At 41.3% G+C, this 23545-nt stretch overlaps 1 protein-coding gene across 3 annotated transcripts in view; it reads left to right on the forward strand.

The window, feature by feature from the left end:
* WWOX (WW domain containing oxidoreductase) overlaps nt 1-23545 on the forward strand; it is a 467497-nt gene that overhangs the window by 269144 nt on the left and 174808 nt on the right. The window contains exon 9 of one of the 3 annotated variants that reach the window (XM_071814360.1): nt 16501-16530. The exons of the other annotated variants lie outside the window; for them this stretch is intronic. Within the exon in view, the coding sequence (XP_071670461.1) occupies nt 16501-16515 (15 nt within the window). The 3' untranslated portion in view covers nt 16516-16530. Of the gene's footprint in view, nt 1-16500; nt 16531-23545 lie in introns of those variants that run through there. 3 annotated transcript variants of the gene reach the window in all.

The following is a 23545-nucleotide window of genomic DNA, read 5'->3' on the forward strand; positions in this document are numbered from 1 at the left end:
CCAGGAGCCACCCGCATTATTCTTTTACTATAGCATGGAGTCATACAAGCTGTGAGCAAAGCAAACTTAGTTTAGATGGTACTTCCAAGGACTTTCTGGGGTGGATAGAGATTTTCTCAGGCCATCGGTGTTGATTCTATTCAACAGCTTCTTAATTTAATTTAATTTAGTTTTTTAAAACGTTTCTTGTTACTTAGGAAGAAATTTATGTGAAAACGAAGCCACACATTCTTCTCTTGGACGCTTGTCTTCTCCTGCCTGAAATGTAGTACAAAGTTTATTAAACAAGCCAGAAAGTTGCATGCTATCTCAAGAATGTGACTATTTGCTGTTCTTCCTGAGATATGCCATATGCTTAGTTATGCTGGTTTAGTAGAGGAGAGGTCTGCTGGTAATGATTGCATTAATGTTATCATATAATTTTTATTGGACGATTCTCTTATCGCATAGTATGAATGTATGTTATGGTTGGTCAGCGCATAATATTCTTGGTAGGGGGAGGAAAATCTACAGCCATTGATCAAAATAATCCATTGTTTGTAATTGAGAAGTCACTGTTTTGGTGATACTGAAGGCATGCAAAACATGCCGTCGTTTTCTAGGGTTTCGTAACAACAGCACAAGTTCTGTGTCTGGTTAAATTTCACGCTTTCAATGTGTTGGGCCAAACCCAATAGAGAAATCAGGAGACAATGTGTGGAAATGCAATATCTAAATGATTATTTCCAAAGTAGTTTTGGTCATCGAACAGAAAAACACTTATGCATTTGCTTGTTACTAAGCACAAGGAAGATGCTGAAGCACACACTTTTATAGGAGAGCTTAATATTGACATAACATTGAAACCTGGTCTTTTCTCGTGCAAATCCTGAAAATATATACGTAGTTATATGTATATATAATAATTTGCATAGGAAAATATTTATTTAATACAAGTGTCGGTGTGAAGGTTTCTCTTCAGCAGCATTTGGGGCAGATCTTTGGCAGGGATAAGAAGGTAGAAAACGAGATCTTTTACAAAGAAAGTCATTAACATTGCCATTTTCAAAATAACAACAGAAAAGTGGGAGCCAAACTGGGAAATCGTTCAGCTTGAAGGATTTTTGGGGTTTGGTTTGTGGTTTACATGCAGCGTGAAAATGTGTATGTACTTGAAAATAGAAAAGAAGAAAAATCTGTGATTAAAAACTGGTCTTTGCTGCATGGAACGTGTTAATATTTGCAACAGTTGTAATCACGTTTTAGTAAAACCATTATGAACTACTGTGTGGAATAGGATACCCCATTATGTCACTGATAAAAGTGAAACAATTGAATATGACCCAAGGGTGGATTATTGCCACCAAGCAATGTAACAAAATGTGCATTATGGTTAACGTAATTGCACAGCTAACTGATTTCCTTTCCTTTAAATTAAAATTGCAGTATGAAACTACATTATCTAATTTTGCTTACCAAGACATTTAGGAACTGTTTGCAAAGTAGAGCAGACTTGAAATAACGGGAAGAAATCAGGGAGGAAAAAAAACCCTTATTGCATAAATTATTTTGTACAAGCTCCTAAAAGTTCTGGACTGAATTCTGGCAAACTTGAACACACTTTGCACAGAAGGCAAATCAACGTTTCGTGTGCCACGGTCCAAACACAATGATATGAAAATGCTAAAGTCAAATTGGTTACAATCTACCCAGCATTTAAGGAAACTAAAGAAGAAAAGGAATGATGTAAAAACAGTTTCTTCAGATTCTTTGCTTTTTGTTTGAGATAATTTTGTCTCTGTCTGGATAGAGAAAAACTCGAGGGACAACAGATTCAAAGCTTTGCAGAAAGGCTGCTGTTGAGATATTAACAAGCCAAGACTCATGATTTACTCTTATTCCTATATTGTTTTTCTTGTGAGTTTATAATCTCTGTCCACTTCTAGTGTGTTACGCTTCCTCAAAAATGTCCGTGTAGTTTAAAAACCAGTTTCATCTTAAAATACCAACCACCACAAAACTGAAAAGATACCAGAATATTTTGGCTCTTTTTTCCAAGTTGGGAAATGCGTAAGACACAAAACAAAATAGATACAGAACTTGGCTGAACTTTACTTAAATTTTGCCAATGAAAGCTTGCAAAATACAGCCAGCTTGGCTATTAAGAAGAGCCCCTGAGCCAGCACTAATTATGTCAACAAGTAGTTCGCGCTCAGTCCTGCACTTTTATAGGACGGGAGGATGAATGTCGTGTGTGTAGGGAGCCGAGCAGCTGCTTCGTTTGCCATTACTCCATTTAAGGGTGTGCTAACCTTGCAACAACCTAGTGACATCATCATTTTTCACCTTATTCCCTTCTCATGGGGTCCGTCTTCACAATAAGCCCGAGGTGAAAAGGTTTCCCCGGCAGGCAGGCAGCCTGCATGACAAATGTGCTGAGGAATCAGAGGAAATGTGAACCTGCCCTACCTACCCGTACTCACTTTTTGCACCTAGGAGCAAAGTGATGAATGTTTTTCTTCAAAATCGGGGAGGGGTGTAAAGGAGAAGGCAGGGAAAAAGAAAAGCAGGATATGCTACATATGATGTTGTGCTAAATGGATCTGCATATCTGTTTTTATTTCCCCCTCTGGTAAGCGAGCAGTGTGTCCAGCTCCTTACATCCTGATCGTGGTGTTCATACAAGGGGATGCTCTTTGTTTGAGAAATCTGTGCAGTATTTCTGCATTAAACAGACCTACGTTATGCTCACCTTGGTGGCTCCAGGGACCTGTGATTTCAGCTGTGCTTTTTTAGTATTTTTGCTTGGTGTGTATCATGTCCTAACCATTTAGAAAACATTTTCGCACGGGAATAATAAGACGTTGTAATTTTGTGAAGATTTTCTTTCACTCCAGCAAAATGTCTGATTTTCCGTAGGTGATTCCAAATTTCCCAATCTACATTGCATTATATTCTGTTGTGTCCCAGACTAAAGTCAGGCGTAAGTCGGGCTCGCCAGGACCTACAGTTGTTCAGCTGCAAAGTGCTTGGCTTAAGAACAGTGATTTTTAAATATGATATAAAATTAACTTCGAGGGCGGTGTAGCCACAGCTGTATGGTTCCTGTAGCTACTTTTAGTTATGAAATAAGAAAATACGCGATCCAAGAGTTTATATGGCGTTGTCCCGTAGCAAACTTGGGGATGGCAGGGAGGTGGCAAAGTGGTGACGGATGAAACCTTCACCTTGCACTGTTCCACTGTGGTGAAGCCCAACCAGAGCTCCTCAGCTGCTGTTTAATCTGTTATGCACTGCATAGTAGACATTTCAGATATTTTAATTGTCATGTTAAGGTTTTAGATGTAAAACCATCGTGATTGAACAGACAGGCTTTTAGCTAATTTAAGTTAGAATGAAAGTGAGCATTTCAAAGCTGTATGGTGGGAATAGCTCATAAATGAAGCATTTTCCCCTTTGGGATATAATAAAAATTCAGAAAAATCCCTGTAGGAAAGACATTCATAAATTAGAAAAAAAAAATTGCTAAGCAGAAGCATCATATTGCCAGCTATTAAGCGGGAGGTTTGCTAAAAGAACCCTGCCCTTGTTTGTAAAGTTGTGAATAAATCTGTTAAAAATAATTGAATTTATATTTAACTTGAAAAACAGGGTAAGATCTTTTATTCTGCACTTATAAGTTTGAATACACTTTCAGTTGCTCTTAGTTATCTCAAATTAAATCTTAAATTGAGCTTGTGGTTCTGTGAATTAATACTCTGGCCTTTCAGCTCTTTTGCTGAGGTCATTCAAATCTAATGGTAGAAATGGTCACAGGGTCAAGTCTTGGTATGTAGAGTATAGAAATGGTTTAATGATGCCAGCAGATGTTTGCATTCTGCGTGTTGGAGTTGTAATGCACTGGTGGGCTCTGTGAAGGCACTCGATTATCACGTTATTATATCTTCATTCTATCTGAATTGTGAGGTAGGGAATAAGAATGCATTAAAATAAGGTGAAGGTTCCGCCTTAAACCAACAAAAATAAGCAAAATCAGAGTTAATTTTCTACCTATGCCCTTCTGAACTGTCCCTATTGTGCTTAGTCATTGAGACACATAAGAATGACTTTGAAATGCCTTGGGTTCACTCATTATAAGTCAGAACTTCAGTATTACGTTTATAGACTTTATATCCAGTTCTCTGTTTATGTCTGAAGTCGATAAATGGTGGAAAATATCCATGAAAATGAAAATATTAATAATCAAGGAGCTAATAAACAACTGTAAAGTGCCAGGCAGTTTCTGCCATATGAACTCAACACTGTTAATATAAGTAAATGCAGATTTTGTATAAAAATGTTACAACAGGACATGTATTACACGGTAGCCATCTTTAATCATTTATTGATTATAAAGATATTAAAAATCAAGTAGACATAAAGAGCTGCAAACTGCACTGGAAAGCAAAAGCTTTTAAATGCAGAATAGCATTCTTAATGCTCTTTTATTATGTTTTAAATTTGACCTCTGTTCCACCTCTTTCTAAAACACATTGTTCCAAAAGGGCTTGTGTTTTTCCGCTTAGAAACACAACATCGCCAACATCACTGACCAGAAGGGATCCCAGGATGGCCACATTCCCATAGGTTGTTTTAATGATGTTTTGCAAAACCATATTCCCAAGCTAAAATCTATATATGAAGTTGCATCGTTTCATGCTTAGCAATTTAAAAAATAATTGTGTAGTACCTTTAAAGCAAATAAATAAATCACGAGTGAATGCTGTCAAGCCTTTTGTTTGGCCATTCTGCACCACACCAGAATGGGATATCTGCTGCTGTCATGGGTCTTATTTGTCATCTTTCCTAGTTCATCACTGCCATCCTTCTCCTTGGTCTACACAGATGATTACAGGCAGCCGTGATGATTGTTATTAAGGATACAGCAGTAACAGCTTTTCACAAACGTGCGGAGATTTGAAGCTCCTGCATCATAAGTTTATCCTGTTATAACGTATTTAGTGGACTTGAAGGGGATGAATATGTGACAAGACATAGCTGTGAATTGCAATAAGTTCCGAAGTCAACGAGGGCTCAATATCATGTCCTGTGGGACGCGCAGTCTGTACGATACGTGTTTCAAAGTCTGCTTGCAAACTGTATTTTCTTTCTCCAAAGGTCCGTGCACATCAGTGTTACCCGTGCTTGCTGTAGAGGGCAAAGTGTGTCTGCTGCTGTGTGCTGTGTTTGGAGCTAACAGAGCGTAGGAAAGGGGAATGAGCAGCCGTCCTCTGGGTCTTCCATCACTATCATTGCAAATAAATAAATAACCTAAATCCTGATTCCGAAGCCAAAAGCTACCTTCAGGTTCACCTCTGCAGTCTTGTTGAGAACAATGTATGAACTACCGGGGAGCCCTGTGTTGACTTTTAATTCCCTGGTGCATTTGCTCCGCTGCCGGTTGTGCTTGTGCAAGTGTCCGTGGAACGGGAGGGGATGAGGGAGCAGCTTTTTCCCTCTGAAAGTCATCGACGAAACCTGCGGGAGAAGAAGTGCGGTGGAAGTATTGCAAGCTCGCTCAGAAGGCAGCTGCGCTCCAGCCTGCCGTATTGTAATGCCGCACATTAGTGCAGGAGGCTGTGGTGAAGTGTGATAAATTTGGTTCTTCTACACCGCGTTATCACTCTGTTGCTTAAGTGGTCTTGTGAAAAAAGGCGGCGGCAGTACATAACAGACAGTACGATTTAAGTCCATCAACAGCATGCTTTCCTAATGTGAAATCTTGTTACCATTTGTCAGCCAGGGGATGTATTTTGACAATCAAGAGATATTGTGCAGGTGGTTGAAATAATTTTGATGTGTTTGATTTTATTCTTGTTTTTTCCAATGCATGCTGATTAATGCTGGGTTCATATAGCACACCAAATTGGAAGATGCAGCCTACCTGCATGATGAATGTGCTTGGAAAGGTTTAAAGTTCCGTTTGCTGTAACGTGGGTGCCCTTGGAGGCTGTGGACAGACAGATTGTGACTAGAGACCTCCTGCCCCTCGCCCTGCCGGGGGGCTGAACCCCGTCACGCACCGCAACCTGGGGTGGGTGCACTAGGTTAGACTAAGTTTAGGCTTAACCAGAAGACAAGAATTAATTAGAGAATTTTCTATGCAAGCTTTTCTGTTGGTAGACGGGGGGGCAGCTGCCTATGATGATGGGACAAAGCGGGAACGCAGCAATGAGCAGCTGGAGGACATGAGTTGTTTGGGAGAAATAGCAGGTGGTGACCTTGGTCTTCATGCAGGTGAAACTCTCTACCCCTTGTCTGAGTTGGAAAACCATAGAATCACGGAATAGTTTGGGTTGGAAGGGACCTTCAGAGCTCATCCAGTCCAACCCCTGCCATGAGCAGGGACTCAGAGCCCACTCCAGCCTGGCCTGGGGTGTCTCTGGGGATGGGGCACCCACCACCTCTCTGGGCAACCTGGGCCAGTGTTTTACCACTCAAGTATAAGTCTGCCTAAAGGGTCAAGGCAGTAATAGGTAGCAATTAAAACTGCATCCATTTCACCTGTGGCCTTAGCTTTTTTGATGTTTTTGTGCATGGAAGTGCTCATAGATTCATTGGCATTATGTCCGTATCAGAGAACGGTAACCGAAAGTTTCGCTTGCCTCCTCTCCATGAGTGCAGAGGAATCTGAACACAAGCAGCGTTCTGGACACTGTGTGCAAGAAGAGGAGAGGACGGAAACAACAGGCATCCCGTTGTGCAGGCTGGTTTTTGCCTTCAGTCAGCTGGATTGCAAATAAAAGGATAAATATGCATTGCCAGAAAACGGATTACTCTTTTCTTTTTCTTTAAATGCTGTGGGATCTCTCCTTTCTTCCACTAGGAGACCTACAAGGTCGGCAAATTAAACCTTTGTACAATCCAAAAATTGAATCTTGGTGCATCCATTTTCCTAATACGATTTCTGCAATACCTATTGGTGCTGACAGTTTTGGTCACATATCTCTATTGTGCTGTTCAGTTTTATTTGACAGTGCAGGATGGCATCAGCATGTATTGGAGGTAACATCTGAGCTGTGGCTGATCTCTTGGGACTGCTGTACTACTTTACCTCCTTGCCATCATAAATGGATGTTTCTGTCATTCCCTAACATTTCCTCCTGGGTTAGGCATCTTTCTTTAATTATTAATCAAAAGCAATGTAACAATCATTGCAAACAAATGTATCACCGTACTGAAGCAAGTATGTTAGATGGGATGTTAGTAGTATTAGTGGAAAAAGAGTTAGATGTAAAGGTTGTGATCTTGTCTTTTTCACATCTGCTTGATACATAAATTATTATGTTAGCCTGAGCATTGTATTTCCCTGCTGCAATAAGAGAAAAATAAATACAGTAGGCTAGCTTTTTCTGCAGGGTTCCAACTGAACAAAAGCCAAGGGACTTAGACAAAGCCATTCCTGAAATCTGTGACAAAGCTGGGACAAAAGTGTCCTGAGTTTGAATGCACCCATATGCTTGCCCTGGGGAAAAAAGAGTGCACAGTTATCGGTATGCAAAACCTCATTGCTTTTTGTTTGGGTTGAGACTCGTTTATAAACTTCTGTGGTTCCTAATTTTCACGTATGTTATACGTGCAACACTCGTGCTTTCAAAAGGAAATCTACCTTTGATACTTCTCTAGTCATACATTTTTGCAGAAACAAAGCGATGGGTTTGTTGGGGTTCCATTCGCAGCTTTAGCTTAGTGCTGCTCTTGAAGATGCAGCTGCACAGAGCTGTGGCTTTATCTAATGAAATACGTGTGATCAAATCTGAAGTGCTCGTCTCTTTGAGTCAGTCATTTAATACATGTATTTAATATACCTTTCTTTGATTAAACTCTTACTAGGTGTTGAAGACATTGCTATCTTAAATATCAGACTAAGGATATTTGCTAACTCCTACTGACAGCCATTCTATTGAAGATATTTATTAAACTCTAAAATAAATTATCCATATTTCATTGTATGCAATTATATGAGTACAGTAACTTGTATCATGGTGTTTAATTTTTTTCTTCTTGAATTTCTTAGAGGCACTGGTCTTGAGTGAAGCAAAGGCAGGCTGTCTGTTTTAATATTGGCCTAATGGTATAGAAACTACCCAAAAGAAGCTGCTGTCATGTGAACATTAACTTTCATTTGTGTTCACTCATATTTTCACATTGGGATACTATGACCATGAGCCAGCACTGGGCCCTTGTGGCCAGGAAGCCAATGGTACCTGGGGTGGGTTAGAAGGGGGTGGTCAGTAGGTCAGAGAGTTTCTCCTGCCCCTCTGCTCTGCCCTGGGGAGACCACACCTGGAATATTGTGTCCAGTTGTGGCCCCTCAGCTCCAGAAGGACAGGGAACTGCTGGAGAGAGTCCAGCGCAGCCACCAAGATGCTGAAGGGAGTGGAGCATCTCCCGTGTGAGGAAAGGCTGAGGGAGCTGGGGCTCTGGAGCTGGAGAAGAGGAGGCTGAGGGACGACCTCGTTGATGTTTACTGTTATATAAAGGGTGAGTGTCAGGAGGATGGAGCCAGGCTCTTCTCGGTGACAACCAATGGTAGAACAAGAGGCAATGGGTTCAAACTGGAACACGGGAGGTTCCACTTAAATTTGAGGAGAAACTTCTTCCTGGTGAGGGTGTCAGAGCCTGGCCCAGGCTGCCCAGGGAGGTTGTGGAGTCTCCTTCTCTGCAGACATTCAAACCCGCCTGGACCCCTTCCTGTGGAACCTCAGCTGGGTGTTCCTGCTCCATGGGGGGATTGCACTGGATGAGCTTTCCAGGGCCCTTCAACCCCGGACATTCTGGGATTCTGTGAAAGATGGATGTCATTTAAATTACTTATTGCACTTGCAAGTGTTACGCGTCTCAGAATAATTTGTCCACAACATTAAAATATCTGTGGTATAGTGAGAGAAGTGGGTTAGGGGTAAAGAAAGTAACTCACGAAGGTTGCATTTGGGTGCAACAGCAAAACGAGAAAAATTACAGGGAAGTACAAATGTCCCTAAAGTTATTTGAGGGCAGTTGTCAAAATCAAGGACAGAAGATGGAGAAATGCTGATAAAAAGCTCGGTTGCAGAACTGGGAAGTCAAAATTGGATGCCCACTTCTGTATTTAAACAGCTAACATAGCATTTAAGTGTATAAAATGCGTGGTTGCAAGCTTATGCTCGTGCCCCTGATAGGAAGAGGATTGAGGCAGGTGACAACATCCATCCCAAACGCTGGGATTCACCCTCGCCCTTGCTGCGTGAACAAGATTCCTCGCTCAGGGGCAAAACTGAATAAAAACCTCAGGTTGTACTATGAGAACCTAATGAATTACAGAATGTGTCTCTCTGCCTTGAGAAAGAGTGAAGGGACATGAGCCATCTCGGACTGTATGTAAATTGTGTCATTGTACCTGCTAAATATAACATGGAAAACTTGAGACTTATAAAATGTCACCTGCTCTTATCAAGCTTCGAAGAGATTACCTCTGAACACAAGTTTCATTTTCATTTCCTCCAACATTTACTGAAGTGAACGAGGGCCGTGACTCCTTTATTTCCTAATCCTAGCCAGCAACTTGCTTTTTTCTGTGTTTTATGTCATTCCATATGACATTGCATCAAGGCAATTCAGCGCTGCATGCAGGTGAACCAAAAGCAATTTAAGTCAAAAATGGACAAATATGGATGTCATTTATGAAACTTGTTCAAAGGTCTTTGACACAGCTCAAAGCTTGTGCACTTCCCAGGTGCAGCAAGGGTTTTCTCCTCTTATTTCTGAAGCCAGATTGTGGGGTTTTAATAGAGCTCCGCTGGGTGAGCAGCAGACAACAGTTGGTACTTAGAACAATCCTTTTGTGAACTAAAAGCATTTTCGCTTTTATTATTTATAGAAACTTTTAAGGAGAAAAATACAGGACCCAATATAAAAACAAGCGTAGCGGTATCAGTGGAACGGCCTTGCCGACTAAAACTCAAACATCTTGTCGTACAGTCTGTTAAAATATCCAAGCTCATCCAGTGCACGGAGTTGGAGAATGATGGGGAAATAAATTGTGTTGTCTTTGATGGCTTCCCTGTTTTCACACCCATCTTAGTCAGATCCTAAATGCTGCTGGTTCTAAGATTTGCTTTTGGATTATTTTAATATAGATATAAAATACTTTTGTATAGAATATACATATTTATTTATATATATCTATCTCCAAAGAGGCATCCTCCCCCCAGTTAAGACTCTGTGGCTTGCTCTTTCTTTTGCTTGCTCACTGTCCCCAAAGCCCAGCTGTTTTATCCAGGCAGCCCAGCTGTAAGAGAAAGTCTGTATGCAGCACTTAGAGCCTCTGTGTAAGACCACACATTCCAGCGTGATATTATACACTGGAAACGGTTTGTGAAAGGGCTGTTTGCTCAACAGAGAGTGCTCAGAGAGTATGAGAAACATGTCTTTTACCCAAGTGCAGAAGTAACTAGTTCACTAGACATCTTCAGATAAAATCACAGCAGCGAATAAATATCCGGTTCACAAATGTTTCTTCATGTGATTTTCTTTTTTTCTCCTCATTTTTTTTTCTCTTCTTAGCTAATATGATTCGTATGTCCTTTGCTTGGGACCTCAAGAAACATTTTGAATTGCTTATAAACATGGGTTCTTAATCTTGGTTTTGCTTAGGAAATGGTTCAAAGCACTCAGCTGTCCTGCTATGAAAGTTTAAGAGAGAGATCCCTGTTCAGTGCATCTCTGCAGTTGTAAATCTCTCTCCTGCCTTCACGACGTGAGCCAGGGGGCTGTTCATACCTTTGTCATCAATGTTATTTTGTCAATTAAAGTGTGTTCGAAATTGCCAGCACAGATTTATTTTGTTATTTAAAATGTTCAGTTGCTCCTTTGCAATAAAGGGTCATGGTAAAATAGCATAATGAGAACTGTTCTCATTAGAAGGTACAATGGCAAATAAAAGTGCAATTTATAAATAAGTTTATTACAATTAATTATGCTATGTATGCTGTGTTTTCAGAAAACACATTTGTCAAAATGTTGTTGTTGGAAAAAAGGGTCTAAGGATCCTTGTCAGTATGTTTGGTTGATTAATTAAGGAACTTATTTTAATATCAGAATAACATCATCATAGCGTCTTGAAGCAATTAAAGTAATGAATTACTTGCATTACCTTACATTTTATCTTAATTCTATATCTTTTGCTACACTCTTTTCCAAATAGTAAATATATTCAGTAATTATATCTGATAACATGTAAGTAGTTTATACTAGATAGCAAGATATATAATACAGATAAAAATAGTCTAGATGACATCTAGTGTATATTACATTTATTTCATAAATGTGGTATGTGATGCTTGCTTACCGCATGTTTCAAAAGGGCTCTGAAAGCTTGATGAACTGAGAGGCACCTTATACAGGGAACGCTATTCCACATACCTCTGTAGTTCTTGCATTCACTTCTTGAACAAAACCCGGTTTAAAGTGCACGGAAGCAGAGCCGAACACTTCAAGGGAAAGACGAGACTCTATCTAATCCGATTCAAACCGTCTGTGATATTTAAGGTGTAGCCACTGTTTAATATTTTAATATCAGAAACGAATGGTTTATTTATAGCGTTTGTGGAGCGTTAGATTCCTAAATAAAAATCAACATACATCTGTAGAATTTAAGACCTTATTCCACATAGAAACAGACTGTTAATAGCGCTTGAAATATTACTATAAATTGTTGCTATTTTTGGATGCTTTTTAGATTAAAGCAAAGACATGTAAAAATTGTTGCTGCCTTCACTATAGGTGTTGCCTTTGGTTTGCCAAGGTGGCTGCAGCACTGGTGACAGGAGGTGCTGGGGCCACAGATCCTGCACCCGGACTGGTTTCCCTGTGCGCTCTCCTGCTGTGTCCTGCGGGTACAGCGCTGGGTTGGGTGTGCAGAGGGCTGGGACGGTCAGCCCGAGCTGTCACCTCCCGCTGCTGCTCAAGGGGTGACCGCAAGTGTCCCCCGGCGGCTTGTGACACCCCTGTGCCACAGCTGTCCCCCCGCTGCTGGCCACTGCGTTTGTGAGCGTAACTTCTGCCTGTGTTTGACCCACAAGACAGAGCTCGTTTTGGAAAGGTGTCATCAAACGGCACAAAACAATTCCCCGCAGACTGAGAGTGCAGTCCAAGAGGAAAACCTTACTGTTAAAACTGCCATAATTCCTGTTAATATGTTTAATGATCTCAACCTGACCCCCAAATGCGGAGGAGGAGGCTGGGTATCCAGAGCAAGCGGGAGGCGTGCAGAGGGTGTCTATCAATAATCAATTTCTCCCAGTGCCTGTACGAAAAGCAGCGCATACATTCTGCCTCGGGACTAAATAGAGCTGAGCTCGCAGTTGTCTTTACCGTAAAGTTTTGGAGGGCAAAGCCCAGTGAAAGTCTAAATGCCTTATTACTAAATATACTTTGCTGAAATATTTCTCAGCACTGAGCAAACATTACAAGTAACCAATATATTTAATGGGCTGTGTTATTTTATTATAGCTCGTTGCTATAATAGGCAGTTAAAGCATGATAAACAAAAGCAGCAGAAATGTGATGTACTAGGAGATCAGATCTCTTTCCCTTATATCTGTTTTGTCAACTTGCATTCATCTACTTTCAGTTTTCTTTGGTGGGCAGTCATCAAGGCGTGAAATAGCTGCCTTCCCATGTTACCAAGCCATGTACATTTTGCTTTGGGAACGAGCTTATTTCAGACAGCGTTCCTAATCATGGTGCGTTAGCACCACTTGCGTGGCGAAGAACACATGAATAGAACGTTTTAATTCTTGGAGATGACATAATTAAAGTAATTTAATAATCTGGGGCCTGGGTGAAGTTTAGCATGTGAAATAATGATAAAAAGTCATAAATACGTTAGAAAGTTAGCATATCAAAGTAATTGAGGAAAAAAAATGGTGGCGCTCAGATTGTTGATGCAAATGAGCGTGTCATTAAATGATGCTCCGAACAAAAAGACTGGCAAAATGTCTTTTAGAAAAAAGTATTATTCTATTGCCAAGAGCAAAATTCTTATCTTTGAATGTTAGAACTCACTAGTCTTTCTATATTTTGTCTGTTTATATAGATCGACTGTATTTATTTTATTATTATTTCAAGAGCTGTACCCTACTAATGTTATAGCTGTCCACTGCCCTCCTAATGGCGGAGTACCACTGAAAGCATAATTACATTTCCTAATTATGTGTAATTAAGCAAAACCCAGATGATGTATTCAGTGAGCTCTTAGAATAGCCGAGGGTCAAGGACTTTTGGAATTCTGTAGCATTTCTCTAAATAAGCACGTTACACTGTTAAAGCCAAGATACAGTTTTGTGCAGCCTGCTCTGTAAACCTGCTTAACGGCTAAAATATATAGTATTCATTTATTTAGCTGAGTAAGGATATAGTAGAGATTTCCTCCCTCACGTTTTTAGATTTGTCGTACTTAACCCAGGTAAAGGGACTTTAAACTCAGCACCATAATGTTCTGCATGCTGACAAGCTAAGTGATATTTATTTTTTCAAACCTTAATCCTTTTGAAACATGGAGAAATAAATACATCCTCTTATCTAGCATATGCCTGAGACTGGAAATAAATTCTTATTTTCTTGTAGTCCTGTACCAATGGTCTTCAATGAATAATTTGGGCAGTCTCGCTGAATATAATAGGAAGAGCTTCTCTATTGCCAGTGATAATTATAAAGCTCATAATGGGAAACCTCCAAAGCCCTACCATCAATCAAGGAAAATAAACAATGGAAAATGATAGGTATATAGAAGTGAAAATGGCAAAACCACATATGGAAATGCAATGGTTTCTGCGAGGTTATAAATCATGGGGGAGTCATAATTTTAAATGTAATTAATATTCTCTGATTAAAACATAACTTTCTAAGGAATTTAGCAGCCATTTTTACAGTCAGGAACTGGATGAGTCAGAGCATTAGTAATGGGATTAAGGAGACTTTCGCTTCCAGATCATTAGGTCAAATATGACCCAAATCTGCAGTGCCTGGAAGTTATCATTTCACAGCTGTGCAGTGGCCTGTGTTCAAAGATCTGTTGACTTTGGTCTGGACCCCAGCAGGCAAGGGCCTGCGGACCAAACTCGGCCGAGCTGGGAGCGGTTTTGTTGTCACTGAAAACAAAGAAGTTGGCTTCCATGATCTCGAAGCTTGGGTTTTGGAGTATTAGAGCATCCTTAAAAATCCTGAGATGTGAATCCTTCCAGTAGCAGAGGCCAAGAACAAAATGGCCTTTGTGAGGGCGCTGCCAGCTCCGTCTCTGGATGTGATCCCTCCAGACGAGGATGCAGACGAGCATCAGTTACCGGAAGCTTTTCTGTCCCTGTCTCGTGAGTACCTATCCTGAAAAACAACGATAAAGATGATGCAGAGCATTCCTTAGTGTGTAAATTCCCACCCATGCTTCTAAAAACAGAGGTTGATTTGAATGATAACCCCAGTTTAGCCATCTACACCAATTTACTGGTAACAAGCTTGCTAACGATTAGTAAGTGATTGATATTTTAGTTTTGCAATGAGTTGTGATAGTGAACGTGGAAAGGGGTGGACCCACCTAGTGTAAACCATTAGTATCCAAATTAAGAAAACTCTATTATTTGTTTTTAACACCTTGTTTGTTAATCTTATGTGGTCTTATATGGATGAACTCAGGGGTACACTGGGTGTTATCTCAGGAAGGATTTGGGCAGTGCGCTATGTGGGAACAGTACATCCAGTTTATTTTCCCATCTCACACCATGTCCCAGGGCTCTCTGGCTAATGCCCTTGGCTTTCTTCATATGCCAGTGCTGGAGGTTTAGAGGCCTTGAAATCGTCTTAATTCACACACAGTGCCGTTGCTCCGCAGAATTTGGTAATGCTCAGAATTCGTCTGTTCATGCTGGTTGACTTCTCTGTCGCTTGGTTTTCCGTTAGTGAGACGTGATGACATTCGGGGCATGTTTGGAGTTTTCTGGAGTTGTCGTGTCTATGGTGATTCCTGAACTGGCTCTTCGGGGAGGCAGCAGGTTGATTAAGGTTCCCTCCAGGCATTGCGCTTATGCCCGTGAACCCAGCAGGGGAGCCGGGCGCACGCGTTCGAGGACATCGCTACACTACCATGTGCTTTCTTACATGTTTCCCTGGTGCTTTCTTGAACATGGAATTGTTAACAACTTAAAAATGCAGTCCTTGGACCAGCTCTGTTCCTCCTAGTTCTTGTTTCCATCCTCTGGACGTGACCAGTGCCATCGCCTCACCTGCATTTGGATTTGGCATATTTACCCCTCTTGGCTCTGGGACACTTAGAGATGCTGACTTGTGCTTTTCCATTCTTTTGTTTATTTTCCTGGCCATACCCAAGCCCGGTTTCTTCTTTGTTTTCCACACCTTATTCCTGACCCCCAAACCACTCCTGAAACACCATGTTTTCGGCAGAGCTTATAATTGTGGGAATAATGGAGGACCAAGGAAAAGTCTGTTGCTCTAGTCATAGTTATAATGTGGTGATTGCCTGTGGTTTATTCTATGGCTAAATCAGTCCGTTTTTAAACCCTTTATTCCTGTGTTGGAGTTTTTCCATGTTCTTTTCCATACACATACACAACAGTAAATGTTTTCCAGAAATATTTGTCCCTGTGTTGGAAGGTGACAAGAGGAAAAGCCCAGTGAACCATTGGTAACCTGGTTCAGCTCTAGCAAGTGCATTTTGTTTGCAGTGCTTTGTTTCCTGTTGTGAATTTCATTTGCTAGGTGCACATGACACAAAGCTTTATTAATTGCGCGAAGAAATGACACAACTATTATTCCCAGTAACAAATGAGTCGCTAAGTTTGCAACAGCGGACGAAAGATAAATGCATGCACGTGAGATCTGCGATAGTTACAGGAGTTCTTCCTAAAAATACATTTCAACTGATTTACAGCATTCTTGAATAGTTTAATATGCCGTGCTGTGCGTGATATATTCAGATTTCCAGCCCTGACGCATTCCTGAGAAGAATGTCCTGTGTTGTTGTAAGGATTAAATGTCCCACGGGGGATAAAACACCAGAGGATGGAGGACAAGGAAGCGTTGGATGTAAAACAAACCGATGTAGCGTAGTAAGTGAAACAAAGGTCAATATGTGGGGAGGACCAGCGTGAGTAGGGGCAGGATGGTGATTTCAGATGGTGCGGGGGCAGTGGGGCTGTAGAGCTCCCCCAGCACCACCCAGACAACACCCAGCAACGGGCTCGGGGCAGACACAAGTTCTACTCTGATATCTTTACTTCCCTCTTAAAAAATTAATACCGTTAATATTTAAGTTTCGGGAACCTGTGGCCAGCAAGAGGAAGGAAGTTCTTCTAAATGACCCATTTGTGCTAAAGTAACAATCTAATGAAAACTTTAATGCTTATGGTGGCATAATTTCAATTAATTTTTGCTGTTCTGATTATTAAAATTGCTCATTTAAGGGCTATCTTTTGTTTTGTTTGATTTCAGCATTCCCTTCGGTAAGAGTTGCAGGATTGTGAAGAAGCGGATTTAATCGACACGGTCTCGGAAATGGTTAGCTGAACGCTGCCGCAAATACTCTCAATTTTTCCCTTTGTTCTTCTACATATGTTTAAAGATATTTCTGTTAATTTACAATTTGAAAGGTGGGTGAGGAGCCGCGAGTTTGAAAAATAGATTACTGTCTTCATTAATACAGGTTTGACCTACAAAGTCTTCACGTACTTAATGATTAAAAACCAAAGTGCTAAATAATAAATTATAAGAATTTATAGGAGTCATCATCTTGAAATTAGCTTACTGAATGTTCTTATCATAATAAATCTGAGTGGGTGTCTAATTTAGTGTTAGCTGGCTAAAATTATATGTTGCAGTCAGATAAAAAAAAGAGAGAGGAAAAACTTTTGTTTCAAGATAAACGACATGAATTTGCTCAGAAGCGACCCGAAATGCTGCTGTATTTTGTTGTGGCCACTTTGTGGAAACTTTGGTAGAACTGGTGTTGGTAGAACGAAGATCGATTTCAATTTGTGAATGTGGCAGACAATAAAACTTCCTATAGCGATTCAGCGATGTTTATGGTGACGCTCCCCGTGCTGCTATAGGCAGGCAGAACCCCGGGAAACAAATGACAAAATAGCTGCTCTATCTCTTATTCAATCTGAGCATAGCAGAAGTGTGCGCCACGATCTTTTTATGTGATTGTACAACAATCTCTCTCTTCGCTCTTTATCTCTCCGTGTTAAAAAATATGTCTCTCAGTTCAGTTAAAATGGGTTTCTCCCCACGTATAGACAGGAAACCTCACAGATAGACCCGAACAATTGTAGAGCTGGTAAACTGCTTCTAAAATACAACTACTGGGAAGCCTTGAAGGAAAAGAAAGATAACCAAAGATTAATTGGGGAAGCATATTGCAGGCAGTCCTAATTGATGGTTTGCTTCAGTCCAGGCAGTGACAGCATTGGTCCTGACCCCATTCCCCGGACAATTAGGCTGAGCCTTTCTGCTGTGCCAGAACAAGGGCGTTTGGCCAGTGTAAAACTGACCTGCACATGGTCACTGCTGCTGTTCCCCATCTTCCCTGATGAGGGACTGGGACTCTAGTTTGTAAACAGGCACTAAAATCATACCAAAATAGCTTTACAGGGGAAATTCCTCTCTGCAGCTTACGAAGAGCAGTGAGAGCTGCAGAAAGCAGTGAGGTTCTGCTTTATCCTTTAACTTCGCCTCAGTCCCTCACCCTAATTAATTAGAGGGAAATATGCCTTCCAGAGAAGAAAATACCTTTGGGATTTTCATCAGGAAGTCGTAGCTCTCGTGGTTAAAAGGGAAAAAGATTTGTTGTTGTTGTTTTAAATATTAAAAATTTAAAATATGATTCACTAGTACTTAATTTTTATCATTAGTATCAATTCCGCAGTGCTAAATGATGTTGATAATATTTAAGTTTCTTTATGTAAACATTTTTGATTGCAGATTCCTAATCAGAAGTAGAAGAAACATGTGTCTCAATCGCTTTTCCCAAAGAGCTCCCAGAGATCAGATTCATCTCCGAAAATGCTGATTAGTCAGGTTTCATTACCTCCTTTCAGAGTATTCAAATGTCGAAAATAGGCAAAACAAAGAGTACACAAATGAAAATGAGATGTGTTGATAAATGAAAGGAGCTTGTATCTTTCGTTTTCTAGAAAGCCTTTGCCTTAGCGGGGTCCTGCAGTTGGACCTGGAGGATCCCGTGCTGCCCAGAGGGTGCGAACGTGGGGTTCCTTCCGAGCACTGCTCACCATAAAGCTGAGAGTAGCCTAGGTAATTACTGCACCACTCTGTGTCATCATTATTTAATTGGGAAACAAGATGCTTGTGAAATACGGGGTTTTTTTAGCCTAATCATTAACAATCTGATCCAAACTCCCATTGTTTTTTAGGAGTGAAGATGATCCCCGTTTTCAGTTTTAGTTTTACTTTCTGTCTTTTAGATACAAACATGATCAGTGGTATTTCATTGCATAATGTAGTGTCCAAAGACCCCTTGTGATGAGCGGCTGCTCTCCCGGGAACTATGCACAGACTTAAGAGCTATGTCTATCGTGCAGAACCTGTGTGCAGAGACCACGGCTTAGCAAGTCCATCTCTGCAGCAGTCACCTATGTTCTTCAGTGCTATTGGAGCTGCTGGAATGACTGCTACTAGCCCCTCATTCACCTGGGCGGTACTGGTGAGCGTGCTATGGCTCCATATGGCTTAGCAGTGATTCCTGGCGTTTTTGGAGCCAAGCTTCAATGGCACTGTGGTTTCCTCCAAGGGCAAGTACCCGTCAAAAGGCAGTAATGTTAAAGTACATCTAACAGTAGCGCAAGCTGGATGATTGGACTATAACAAAACCAGAGGAAAAAGTCATGTTTATTTAGTGACGGTTCCTTCCTCTGGTTTGTTCAGCAAGATTAGATCTTAGGAAAAATCTCTTTATAGAAAGGGCTGTCGGCCGTTGGAACAGCTTGCCCAGGGAAGTGGTTGAGTCGCCATGCCTGGAGGGGTTTAGAAGATGTGTAGATGAGGTTCTTAGGGACGTGGTGTAACGCCAGAGTTAGGTGATGGTTGGACTTGAGCGTCTCTTCCAACCAAAATGATTCTATGACTCTCAGGGCTGGGCTGGAGCACGTCCACGAGGTTCCGTATACATTGTGTAGGTGGTGCGGAGGTGCAGTCACCACGAACGCCTCGCGGGTGAGGACCGACAGTGTGATGAGTCTGGGAAGTCTGCGTGACTCACGGACACGCTGTGGGAACTGTAGGGGAAGACTCGGCCCAGAGCAAGCACAGAGGGGACTTTCTGCTCTGTTCTGTCCCTATTCTGCCATGCTTGTACAGGGTCACTCATAGGATTTAGTGATGTTTCAGTGAGCAGTACAATACACACAAATACACCCACACATGAAGATACGTTTAGTGAAAGAATACTCCTTTTTAAAGAGCTCCAGGATTTGTAATGGAAGATTTGCAACACACTGATTTATTTTTTTAACGCTTTTTTCCAGTATCATTAGCATTACTAATGTGTGTGTTACTTCTAAGGGCTCGACTCAGCCGTTCCTGCACGTTCCAGATTTCTTGTCACCGATGCGCAGCTGTGTTGCTGTGTAACAATGCAAGGTCGTTTTTATGTCACACGCGTGGAAATCACAGAAATTGCGTTCAGTCGGAGTTAACATCATGTTTCCTAACATTTCAGTGGGAAAAAAACAAACCAATCTCAGCATGATCCATTAACACCAGAATTCAGGGGATAACGTCCAGCACGGGCTCTAGAAGCGCTTGACCTGGTCAGTGAAAACCCTTGATGCTATATTCTTTTTTCCCTAATAATTTTGTCACAAATCAGTCACTTAATGCAAATGGTCAGATGAGTTGTTTTTTCTTCTTTGTTTTAGTAGATTAGGTTTTTAAGATAAAACTGGACACAGAAGTATCTTTGTAATACATACAGAGACACAGGCAGGAAAAAAGGAAATGGCCTTAAATGCTGGCAAATTAATTTGCAATAAAGTAATGTTTATTTTCGTTCTCCCTGAAACTTGTTGGGGTTTACAGTTCCATGTAACAATGTGCGTTTACAGATGTTCCGTAGGATTCAGCTGGCTCATTAAAAATAGGTTGTGCATTTCCCAAATCCACTACACTTTGTACCCAGGTCTGCAGAGCAAATGAACTAACACCTCAGTGCAATTAGAGAGCTGTTTGTTTTTTCGTCCTTAAAGGAAATTAATAGGTGAGCAGATAAAGTAGGGGAGGGAAGATAAATTGCTCTTCTAATTTAGTAAAGGCTCGTGGTTCAAAAACACAAACACACAGTCAAGTGGCCAGGCAGCTTGTTGTTATGTTGGGGTTTTTTTTCCACATCAGTGATATTCCTCAGTCCTGCAAGTTAGTAAAACCAAGACCACTTGCCATAGCTATAAGCTATCAATAAAAATTAATGTACCAGAGGGAATTGAAAGGAAAAAAATGTACTTAAGTGTTCAGGGCCATCGAGCCACCCATGCATCCTCTGCGAGTGTATTCTGGCGATAGAGATGTTATTGTTGCCATGGGCTGCCATTTAATGTTATTTTCCTAAGTAAACGCTTCTGTGCTCTGATCAAGGACATTGGCAGTAAACCAAGACACAGCCTTCAGAAAAAGGTGGTGCCGGATGGTGTTGAATACTGCTCAACCAGACCTGGCATCAGAGGATAACTAAAACCCCTCTCTTTTGAAAGGCAGTTCAAATACACGTTTAAATCCTTTCAAGAAGGGAAGAATCCTTCTCTTTTCCTCACCTTTTTTTGACTGGGATATATCCACTCAAAGGTGATTTTTCACTGAGGAGAGTGGGAGGATCAATAACAAACCCAAAATCCCTAAAGAAATGTATTTCTGGGGTGGTTTTTGTGTTTGTTCGCCTTTCCATCAGGACTGCTGTGAAACCGATGGCTCCCTCTGTTAACCAGACCCCCCGGTGGGTTTATTGGAGGGGAGGTGGCAGTGGCTCTGTATCCAGCCCTGGGTGCTGATGCCAGTGGTGCAGTTCTGTTGAAGGGGAGGGACAAGAGGTCTGTAGTCACCCCCATTGTGACCGTATTGAAGCAAAGGGTTTTCCACTGAGGACTGGCATTGATAGTGCCGTCTGTTTTGACTGCAATGCTAACTGTACCATATTTGTCAGTCAAGAGAGTACATTTTAAACACGAGTGCTGCTGTGTCGTCCCCTGTAACAGCTGAACCCGTATTTGCTAAAAGACAAAAAGAGATATGAAATGAGTTTCCATTTGCAGAGATCTGTGTACAGGAACCGTACACAAATGCAGAAACAAAGGCCTGTGAAAAGTGATCCCCCAGGTTAATTTTGCCATCAGCCTGCAATCTCCAGTTCTTCCTCAGGATGATTATTGTATTAAACTGTTACATTTGATTCATTTGTAGTTAAATCAATAAAACGACGTTTATTCCAATAAAGTAATAAAGGGCAGAGTGTCTGCCCCAGGGGGCTGAAACCATCATTTTGGGTATGGTACACTCGGTGGTTGCAGCGCAGAATGTGTTGAGGTATGTGGTAAATGGGATTTAGCGGCATCATTCACCTGTAGGATGGGTCTGACCTAGTGAAACCTTGTGCTTCCTGCTGCAGGTGTAAGAGAGCAGCTGGGTGCCATCCCCGTGGGCATTTATTTTTAAAATCAAGTTTAGTTAGCCCAGAACTTGCTGAAGAAGCGGGTATTACAAATGGAAAGGCTGACCTGGTGGTTTGGTGTGGGTTATTGATAGTATATAGACAGTCATGCTGATTTATAAATCTTCCAGGGAGAAGCATTTGTTTGAGCCCTTCTTCAGGGCTATTCAGCCGCCTTTCAATCCTATAGCTCCCCTTTTAATGATACATTTAATATATGGCAGTACTTCATAAAAGCCCACACAGGATCAGACCAGTGTTCAGACCAGCCCAGTGTACTTGCCCTGACAAACGACAACAGCAGAAGCCATGGAAAGAGATGGAGACTCAGCAAACAACAGAGAGTTTTCCCCCAAATCTCTCCCAGCCTTTAGCAACTTACATTAATCTGTGAATTTTTTCTCATAAACTTTTAGCACCCACGGTGTCCTGTGTGAGGGGTTTAACAGCTTAACTTCATATTGCATTAAAAATTCAGTGTTTCCTTTTCCTCGTTTGGAGCCTGGAACCTGCTGGTTCTGTTTGGTGGCACCAGCGCCTGTATGGAACGAGACAGCCCCTGCGGAGCTGCTCGCGGGCTTGTAGCCCCTGGGCAGGGCTCTTCTGAGGAACACAATCCAGAACTGAATTGTGTACGGAAGTTATTCCATAGCAATAATAATAGTTCTTGCCCTTCTCTGTAGCTTTCCAGTGCTATGGTAACTTTTCAAGATGAGGGTACCAGAACTTCGTGCAGTTTTCAAGACACAGGCAGCTCATCAATTTATACAGTGGCATAGTTGTGCCTTTGATTTTCTTCTCTATTCCTTTTGTAATAATTCCCACCTTGCTATTACTTTTTCAGTTGCTACTCAGCATTGAGCCCATGTTCTCATAGCACTGTGTTACAAGCCCAAGATTTTGCTTTTGCATCCGAAGAATAAGCTCCGTGCAGGCAGGTGAAGTTGTGTTTGTTTCTTTCCCGTGTGCATCACTTGACGTTCATCAACATTTAATTTCATCTGCTGTTTTATTGCCTAGTTGCTGTATATCATAAGATTTTTCTGCAAGTCTTCAGAGTCAGCCTTCCCCCTTGCTAGGGTGAACAGCTACTCCTTGTTCAGTAGTGGTGAGGAGGGAGGGGAAAGATGGAAAAGCAACTGTAGGCTGTGCTTCGTGGATACAAACTAGAGTGAAATGCAGCGATCCCCACTACAGGCGGCATGATTAATAGAACTGAAACCTCAAAAATGGTCTTGCAACTACATTTTTAATGCATAACATTTGTGTGTTTGACATTCAGCAAAATGCTTTCTCTCACGCCTGGTTTGAAGTTAAAAGTACAAATGGAATGTCCTAGATTTTATTTATGCATCTAAAGTTGTTAAAGAGGTAAAGGAGAATTGGGAGATAAGGCAGCCCAGATTACGTATCTGCAAAGCACAGTCCCATCATTCACACAAACTTCTCCTGTTGATTGAATCATTCAAAGTTGAGTTGTGGTTGGTAATTCGGAATTATATATATTTTGATGGAATAAGCACGTTTGTTTCATTGTCCAAGGCAGAAGTCAAAGCGTTTACTTTGTGATCTTGGAGGGATCAGCATAAAAATGCATCTGTGCCTTGCACACGCACAGATACACACATTGCTGGCAATGGATTTCCTGGCACCAAGTTTAGCTAATGGTGCAGATTGTGAATAATTGAAAAATATAGTGGAAATGCTTCGTCTGAATTTTGTGTGTGCAATATCTAAAGAATATTTGGGCGAATGTCTGAACTGTTGCTTAAAGGCTCGCCACGCTGCTCCGTGTGCAGAAAAGACCTGCAGATAGCTTACACT

This window comes from Patagioenas fasciata, chromosome 13, assembly GCF_037038585.1.
Source record: "Patagioenas fasciata isolate bPatFas1 chromosome 13, bPatFas1.hap1, whole genome shotgun sequence".
In the NCBI taxonomy this organism is placed as follows: domain Eukaryota; kingdom Metazoa; phylum Chordata; class Aves; order Columbiformes; family Columbidae; genus Patagioenas; species Patagioenas fasciata.